We start from the raw sequence: 8,932 nt of genomic DNA on the forward strand, positions 1-8,932 counted from the left end.
CCAAAAGAACTTATGCTGCAGTTAAAAAAAAGTACTAACTTGGATTTTTGGAACAGTGTTCTGACCTTATTTTATTTTGTGTATTTTAAAGAAACTTATTTTTCTTCTTTTTTGTTGGAAAAAATAAACTAGATTATATCCCAAATTCTACCTTCTGAAATCATTAAAACGAATAACAGATTAAGTTATCAAAATGATGGCGTCTTTAAGAAAGGTCTTTTAGCACGTGTTTGATTTACTTTTGATTCATTTGCTGTTTGTTGGAGTTTGCTAAAAAACAATCATACGGCAGTTTCGAGGGCTTTAGTTTCATTGCGGGTGAGCCACACACACGTGCTTCCTGTTTCAGATAGAGATGCCTTCCAATCACAGAATGACCTGACTCTGAGGGTCTTAACACCCCACAGCTGTTTGAAATCCACTCCATCAGAAAGTTTCCTTCTGCAAAATTCTTCCGTAAGACTTTAAAATCTCATCACAAATAAGTGAACATTTTTTTTCTTGTTAAAGTTAAATAGTTTCCACATATTATGACTTTCTTTAGGAACCGATGCAATTTGAGATCAAAATTTTTAAAAATTTAACCAAAATCAAATCAATCTAAACAACAGAGATTTTTTTCCTCCTCTTTCTTCTACTCTTCCTCATCTTCACCTTCCTTCCTCCTCCATCTTCTCTGTCATTTGTAAATCTTGAACTCACCTATGTGCTTACACCTCAAAGTATAAATGACTCAAAAGATAGACTCTGTAATTATTCATTCTTACTAACACACCAGCAGGCTTTATTGAAGAGTCAAAGAGTGAGGCATTTGAGGAGGCTTCGTTGATATTCTTTTTCTTTTGTTTTTGTCTCCCTCTGTATTGGCCAGTTCTCTTTAGCCTTCGTAAGCCTGGCCCTGAAACGACAGTTTCTGAAGAAGACAGTTGCAGCTGTGCAGTCCGGGTGAACAGTCACGACCACGATGTCATTTCCTTCTTTCTGGATATCGTTCTCTGCAGTTCTTCCCTTTGATTTCTTGCTTACTCAAAATTCATCCAACAATATGTATTTTTAATCAAAAATAAATTAAACGAGTGCTGTAAGGATTCTACCTCGTCTAATGTAAACATCTGGCAAATACTATGCTTTCCTGTTCTTAACTGGATTAAATATTAATGAAGTCAGTTTAATTCTAGAAACAATTTACTATTAGGTTAGGCAGTTTCTCAAAGATGAAGAGGCTTGGAGAAATTATGATACAGTATTGAAATTAAAACTACAAATTATATAAAGAAAAGTAAAATAATATTAAATGACTTCAGAGGTATACAAAAATAATCTTGAAGGAGTGAAAGAGATTGTCTCAGAAAAGACAGATTTCACAGGGTTGAAATGAAGTAGAGAGGCATTTCAGGTATGGGGATCAATGTGATCAAATTTCAATGGGAAGATCAAGATAATCTGTCAGTTATTCATTTATCTCTACAGGAACTCTACTGGCATTACAATGGTGCATTTTATTAAGCCATCTATGTGACTATTTCTGAGCTATGAGATTATAAATACCCAAATAAAGATCACTCCTTGTTCATTTTATACATTTCAAAAGGGCGTTTCAAAGAGTTGGAGTTGCTTGTCCAAAATTCCCAATATAGTAGAAGAGCAGGGGTTTCAACTTTGAACCACCGACTTCAAATCTATGTCAACTTGTAGGATAAAAATTATATGGATCATTTAGAACATATTGTTGAATGTCCTAACAAAGGCTTTGAATTTAATTAGAAAGAAAAGGAAATATAGACCACTTGGTTAAATAAACACTGACTTGCAGGTGGAAAAGTAGGGACAGATTTCAATCAAATAAATAATTGCACATAATAATATGATGGGTAGTGATGGATGTAATGAAGAACAGAGACAGAGGAAGATGAAAGAAAATGCTGCGATTGTGGGATGGGTTTTTATATTTATAAATATGAGAAAAGTAATTTCTCCTCAAGAAAAACTGATGAGATTGTGTAATTCACCCTGGAGTCTTACGACATAAGGGTTCTTAAATGAAAACCTGAAGGAGAGGATGCTGATGTCTTCAGCCAGTGACCCAGAGTACTGACCTGAGACATATGCCAGTTTACTCCTCAGAGTCTATTACATTGTTCTTGTATGGGAGAAAATGGTTTGGATGAGTAGCAAAGGGTACATGTTGAGTATTTCCTATGATCTAGTTGGAGAGCACGGAGCTGACTTCAGACTGCCAGAACAGATAATAGACAGTTTGCATTCTGTCTCTAGAAGGATGGCCATCACTTTGCATTGGAGCATTCAAAATTCACTGTCCATGTGAGATGCCAATAAGGAAACAATGATAACAGAATGGTTTGGTTTGGGTAATTACACTTGCCATTTCCCGGAGAAGCAGAGACAAGGTGGCAGTCTTTTCTGTGGTTGGCCCTCACCATGCTGTGGGGATGGAATGGAATGGCTTGTAACTTACAGCATTTTGAAAGCTTTTTGTTTTGCTTTATTTATTTATTTATTTATTTATTTATTTATTTATTTATTTATTTATTTATTTATTTATTCCTTTTCCAGTTATATTTTCTAGCAAACAGTTACTGGATCTCACCATGTGTCAGATAATATAAGCTGAGTGTTTTAATCACATCATTTCAATTCCATGAACATAGGAGCTAGAACCTGTATTATTTTCAACTTCTTAGAGAAGAAAGGGTGCTTTAGGAAAATGGATGAAACAACCAAAGCCAGTTCTACAGCAGAGTGGTATAGTGTCCCTGTCTCCTAAACCTGTGCTCAGAACTCTGGATTCTGCTGCTGGCTAACATCACTGTGTTCTGTGGCCGTAGACTGAACTGAATCCAATTGGTAGCTGGCACTCTGGGAAAAAGTCACATCATTAGTGACAGTTAGAACTGGAGCAAGAATGTAGGTGGAGTTATGTTAACAATACCCCTATTGATTGGGTGAGGGAAAAAGAAAAATAAGTAATAGAGTTTCAATAATTAAAAAAAATGAATTGTTTCTTGTAAAGATAGAGCATCTGTGTTTCAAAACAATAGACTTCCTACTCCTGAAAGCAAGTGAAATGCTGAGAATAATATATTTTGAACTACAAATACCCTAGATAGAGTATCATTAATATTAAAAGGAAAGTGAAGAAACATAAAACTATGCAGGCAACTCAGAACACACTGCTTTTAAAGAAGAGTTCATCAGTATTTACTGTTAATTATGCGTTAAACCTTATGTTAAATACTTCAAGAAAAACATGATTATACATTATTGCATCTTCATTTTTATTAAAATTTACAGTTTATAAATTTAAACAACATGTGCAAGTTTAATTATATAGGAAAACAATTTGCATGATCTTTAAAATTCTAAGTATTCTAAGAAAATTCTTCCCTGCCTATGAAATCACACAGCCTCCTTTGAGCTCCTTGAAGGGATTTTTGTCCTCTGGGACCCCCTTCACTAGAGGGTCCTCTCCAGATCTTTCTTCAATATAATCCCTTACTTCTTCACAACATTTGGAAACCTAAGAGGAAAGAGGCAGAGATTTGTTTTAAAACAGAATTCTGCATACTCCAGAACTGTGTTCATTATAATATGTTTCTGTGTTGCATTTTTTAAAAAATGATTCCATCTGCTTTCTGCCTGTGTACATGTACGTTCCAGGATAGAAAAAAAAATTGTTCCCATCCTTCCCTTCTAGATGTCTCCAGAGGATAGAAAGCTGACCCTTAAGTTAATGGTTCTTAGTGACCCTGCTTCTAGCTTTGTCAAAGGAAAGAGGACCCAGGGTTTAGAGTCCACCTGGAAATACAAGTGAGGAATTTCACCAAGTAAACCTTCCTCCTCTCCCTAAAAGTATAACATAAAGATGGAAGAGAATGAACAGTTGCTAGATTTATGGCGTATTCACAGTGTTGGACTCTTAGAAGTGCAGGCCTGCAGCTTTAAATTCAACTACAGTGAGTGTTCATCACAGTGTATGGCATGTGCTCTAAGAGGTCAGTGACTTTGCCTGTTTTGTTCAGTATATCCCAGGCATTTAGAAGAGAGCTCCCACTTAGTTGTTGCTTAATAAGTAAATGTGCACTGAACTGAATAGTAGTTTGTTTATAAAATTGTTCCTCGTTTATTTATACTTTTATAGTTATGATTTAGAAAACAATCAGTCTTTAGTGCTTTATGTAGCTAGGTAACATTGCACATGTATATATTCAAAAGAGTTCAAATTAGTCATGTGTGGCCTTTAGCCTCAATTTATTTTATTGTCAGTTGATGCCTTCTATGACAGTAACATAGATCTGCTGTATTTTTGACAATGCAGTGACAATTTCATATGTTATGTAAATAGTAGTTTTTTTCAATAAAATTTTATGCCATAGACACATACATATACATGTGCATTTATATACGTATATAAACATACACAATTGGTTATATGTGCTCTCTCAAATCTGTATTTTAAAGCTCTAGGTCCCAATCTGATGATACAAGGAGATGAAGCCGTTGAAGGCTCCTTTCACCCTGAGGGTTCCTCATGATCAGGATTAGCACTGTGATGAAAGAGCCACCAGAGCACTCCCTCACCTTTTTCACCACGTAAGGACACAGCGGAAGGAACGGCACTACCTAGGAAAGAGGCAGCCAGCTCTGACCTTGAATGAGCACAGTTCCAGGACTGTAGAAAATAACATTACAATGATTGGCCATCTGAGTAAAGCCATGCAATCTGTGCTGTTCACTTATGACAGCCTGAATAGACTAAAACATCATGTGTGTGCATGGCAAGTGTGTGTGTGTGTGTGTGTGTGTGTGTGTGTGCGTGCGCGTGTGCGTGTGCGTGTGCGTGTGTGTGTGTGTGTGTGTGTGTGTGTAAATCTACAGCAGAAAAAAAAGAATCGATACTGGAGGAGGTGGAGAAGAAATAAAAAGAAGACAGAGAAGATAGTGAGCTTTACAGTATAAGATTGTTACTTTAAAAACTGAGACTATTCACAATAGTGGAGAAAGATGGGTGTTAGTGTATGCCATTTTCACCCCAAATAAAATGTCCAAGGCAATTAAAACCTGAAAACAACCAAATTTCTGATCAAAGGATGCTCAGGATCTTGTGGATAAGATAAGGACTTTAGCCTGTCTGCTGTGTGTTCTATTATGCTGATTACAGTTTTGATTTTATTCCAAAACAGGTTTTGTCTGTATGGAAAGAGTAATGGGACAGTTGGAGGCTATTATAAAAGAACTAAAATCTTAAATTTATTTGCTTAGGAGTAAGGGTTGATCAATGCATGACAAGAATATAAACTCCTTTCACCATATATATGATACGATATGCTGTTATCACTTATGGAGGAGTTTTTGTTCTATTAATTTTTGTAAATTAGGTTACCTAAAACATGTATCTATGCTTCTGAACATTCAGTCAATGTTTGGTGAAAGCTTTTGCTTCCTTTTTCCTTCCTATCCCATTTAATGCAGAGACTCTGGGTCACTATTCTCAAGAACTACTGGATGCATTTAGGAGAAACTAGTGAGTTATTTTGGCTGAAATTATCTTTATTTGCAAAGGAAGAATAGAACATACTTATTTGCTACTGACCAACATAGTGCTGGAGAGGTGAGGATGAGGTCATATCTTAAAATACATCAACAACATCAAAATACTGCATAAAATGAAGAGAAACTCATCAACTCAAAGGAACAGAACCCAAATGCCTCAATGCTTTGCCCCACTTGAATGCATGGGTAAATACAGCCTCTGTCTCATTTTCTCCCCTATTTTCTTCTTTTTTATCTTTCTGTAAAAGTCCAAAACATTTCTTAGCTAAGTGGTCATATAAAAAACAGGCAAAGGACTGCACTTAGACCAGGGAAAATAGTTTTCCAACACCTTGACTTGCAGGGATAACTCATGAGATAAATTAAATTATTACCTTTCTTCATCTCTGATTATGTTCATCATAAGCATTATATTTGTGAGTGCATTGAACTGTTCCAGTAAGTGCTAAATACATTAGGAACATTCAATGCTTTCCCATCTTGTCTCTCCCAGTGAATTAGAGAGAATACCTGCTCACCATCATCCTTTCCAGGGTCACCTCTTTCTTGAGCTGGTCTACTTCCATCTTCAATTTGTCCTTTTCTGTCAGATCCTCAATGTTGATCACTGGCATCTTCTGTCTGTTATAAAGGTGGGATGTTAGCACACATACCTGAACTGCCGAACTAGATACAACTCACCCACAGGGAGCAACCCTGCTGCTCTGCACTTACCAGGGAAGCTGTTGTTAGTTTTCTTTTAGATTGCCTGTGATAACCAGCTTCTCACAAACACACTCTGAACTCTGTTCATGCTGCATGCTAGGCTTGGGATTTTTAAGCTTCATAATCTTCCCTAATATGATTAAGCTAAGCGTTTGTCTTCTAACACCTGCCAGTAGATTTGAGGGAAGGCATCTGTGTAGTCGGTGTATAATATACAGTACTTAAAGCCCCTCCTTTCTTGTGACCTCTTGCATAGTCTGAATTTCTGTGTTTTCAACTCTCATCTCTAGTGTCAAAGCTGTCCCCCAAGTAATCGATGCCATTTAGCTCAGTCAGAGGTCATTCTGAGGACTACACATTAATCCTGAAATTGCTGGAGTATTTAATCTGGTATTAAAAGAGAACTATTTATAAAGAGTGCCATTGTAAATTTATCATAGAGAATGGATAGATTGAAATGTGAACCAATGAAGCTGAGATATAGTAAATAAACTTATTCAGAAATAAGCTATTATGTCTTTCAACCATACCTAGGGTTTATAGGTAACATCTGCAGTACATTGAACAATGGTGGCTGAGCAGTTATAACCTATTAAAGGGAGCATGTTGAGTTTGATCTACCAATGTAATTTGTGTGAAATGAATAGACTCTTCTAGCAGTCTTTCTCCTGTTTAGACTCATGGATAGTGGAGAAGATAGTTTGGTGGTGGTTAATATGGCCATGAAATTTCTTTAAAAATATATTTTAATACTCAAAGGACATTGTGTCTGTCCTCTGTTTCTCTCCTTTCCTCCTTTGCATCTATAATCCAATTTTCTTATGGAAATATTCTTATGAAATATGAACATATTCAGATCACACACTATTTCAGACAATATAATTGTGTACAACTACAGGAAAACACTCTGCTAAGGAACATCATGACAGCTAACGTATTTCCCAGCATTTATGTGGTATTTTCAATCCCAGAGCACATGGGGAAGTATTATGTGCTTCTTGTCTCATGATAGCGTGTGCTTCTCTGAACAAGAGGTAATTTATGTATAGTGAAACTTTTCTGCATACGCAGCATAGAGATGGAACAGAGCAATCAACAACGGCTGCCTGGGTCCACTGCTGCCTGTGCTGTTTGCTTTCTCGAGCTGTTCTCTAAAATACAAGGCAGTAATCAGGAGTCAGTTCTGTTTGATGTTCGTTTGGCAGGCAGAGCTCATCTGCAACTGTATCTCATCCTCCCTCTCACTCGTCTCAGACTGTCTGTAAAACTTCATACCTACATTTGTGACCTTTACCTCTTGACACCGCTGTTTGCACAACTTTCTCCATGCTGGGTGTAACGCTGCAGTGTGTTTAAAAACACTTCAGTGTGCACTGTTATCACAGTTAACTTTTAAGGCTCACACAAGATAGGCCACCCTTTATTAAAATAAATTTGCAAAGAATTTTGACTTAGTGGATCTGGGATAGGTCTACCAACTGATTTTTTCTCTGTTCCTGGAAGTTCTAGTGTATTACAAAAAGCAAACAGCCATCTTCTGGTATTGCTAAGTGTATGATTTTGACCAATTACTAAATCTGTGGGTTATTTACCTGGAAATATAGATGAGAACTATGTAATAGCTTGTATGGTAGAATAAGCCTCCACTACCTGTTTTTCATTTTTGGTTTGCTTTTAAAGTGTCTGGTTTGTTTGTTGGCCTTAAAAACATGTTGGTTTCCAATGATTCTGGATTTTGCTTTTGTTTGCTTTCAGACCTCTAAAGACATGGTTTCTGACCTTTCCGTTCATTAAATCGCTAACATCCAGTCTGTTCCTCTGTGCACACTCCTTCCATACTTGATTTAAGAAAGGGAGAACATGTTGGAAGAAAGTCAGATTTTGTATTCCAACTGGTTTCATATGTGAAAAGTATTTTTACTCATTCGGCATGTATTTTTAAAGAAAAAAACATAACAATAACTTGGTTTTACATTTGCCTTAGTGGTAGACATTTATTATATCTAAATTAGTTAGTTTTGTGTGCTTAACTAAGAGTACTAGATGATAAAATTAAAGAAAATCATACATGGACAAATATTTTAATTAAAATTCAAAATTTCCCAAACTGATGAGATTGGTAATTTACAAAAATTAATAGGAACTCTAAAAATACCTCTAAGCTTAAAATGTTAAAAAGTTAATATTTAGAGGTTATGTCAAAACTAGAGATAAATTCTAAATAAACTCCTACTTTTATCTGTCTTTCTCTGAACATTCCTCTTCCTTCATTTTCTAATAAAATAAAAACCAGTATCAAATAAAAACATTATTAGTGCCTGCTTTAGGATAAAAATCAGGGAAAAAGAGAGAGCGACGCCATTCTGTATTAAGAATTCCCATTTTAAAAACTACTTTCCTTAAAAAAAAAATTGCCACACTTGGGTATGTCTTCCTTACTCCTTGGTAACTTTCTCTTAACCTGATGCTTAAGCCTGTATTAAAACATATTTATTAGAGGCAGAGGCAGGCAGATCTCTGTGAGTTTGAGACCAGTCTGGTCTCCAAAGTGAGTTCCAGGACAGCCAGGACTTTTACACAGAGAAATCCTGTCTCAAGAAACCAACCAACCAAACAAACAAACAAACAAAAAATAAAGACATATTTATATTTATTA

General features: G+C 36.0%; 1 protein-coding gene across 1 annotated transcript; it reads right to left on the minus strand.

Moving 5' to 3' along the window:
- Nucleotides 1-3,409: 3,409 nt before the first annotated feature.
- On the minus strand, nucleotides 3,410-6,291 carry Gngt1 (G protein subunit gamma transducin 1). The gene is made up of 2 exons (XM_076566035.1): nucleotides 6,090-6,291; nucleotides 3,410-3,538 (listed from the first exon to the last, which is right to left on the minus strand). The coding sequence occupies exons 1-2, from the start codon at nucleotides 6,183-6,185 to the stop codon at nucleotides 3,410-3,412; spliced, it is 225 nt and encodes a 74-aa protein (XP_076422150.1). The 5' UTR covers nucleotides 6,186-6,291.
- Nucleotides 6,292-8,932: the final 2,641 nt, after the last annotated feature.

This window comes from Peromyscus maniculatus, chromosome 3 (assembly GCF_049852395.1).
Source record: "Peromyscus maniculatus bairdii isolate BWxNUB_F1_BW_parent chromosome 3, HU_Pman_BW_mat_3.1, whole genome shotgun sequence".
Lineage (NCBI taxonomy): Eukaryota > Metazoa > Chordata > Mammalia > Rodentia > Cricetidae > Peromyscus > Peromyscus maniculatus.

Coding starts and splice junctions, on each gene's coding strand:
- Gngt1 (XM_076566035.1), bottom strand. CDS start 6,185: ATGCCAGTGATCAACATTGAGGATCTGACAGAAAAGGACAAATTGAAG. Junction 3,539..6,089: donor TGACCCTGGAAAGGATGATG/GTGAGCAGGTAT, acceptor CTTTCCTCTTAG/GTTTCCAAATGTTGTGAAGA.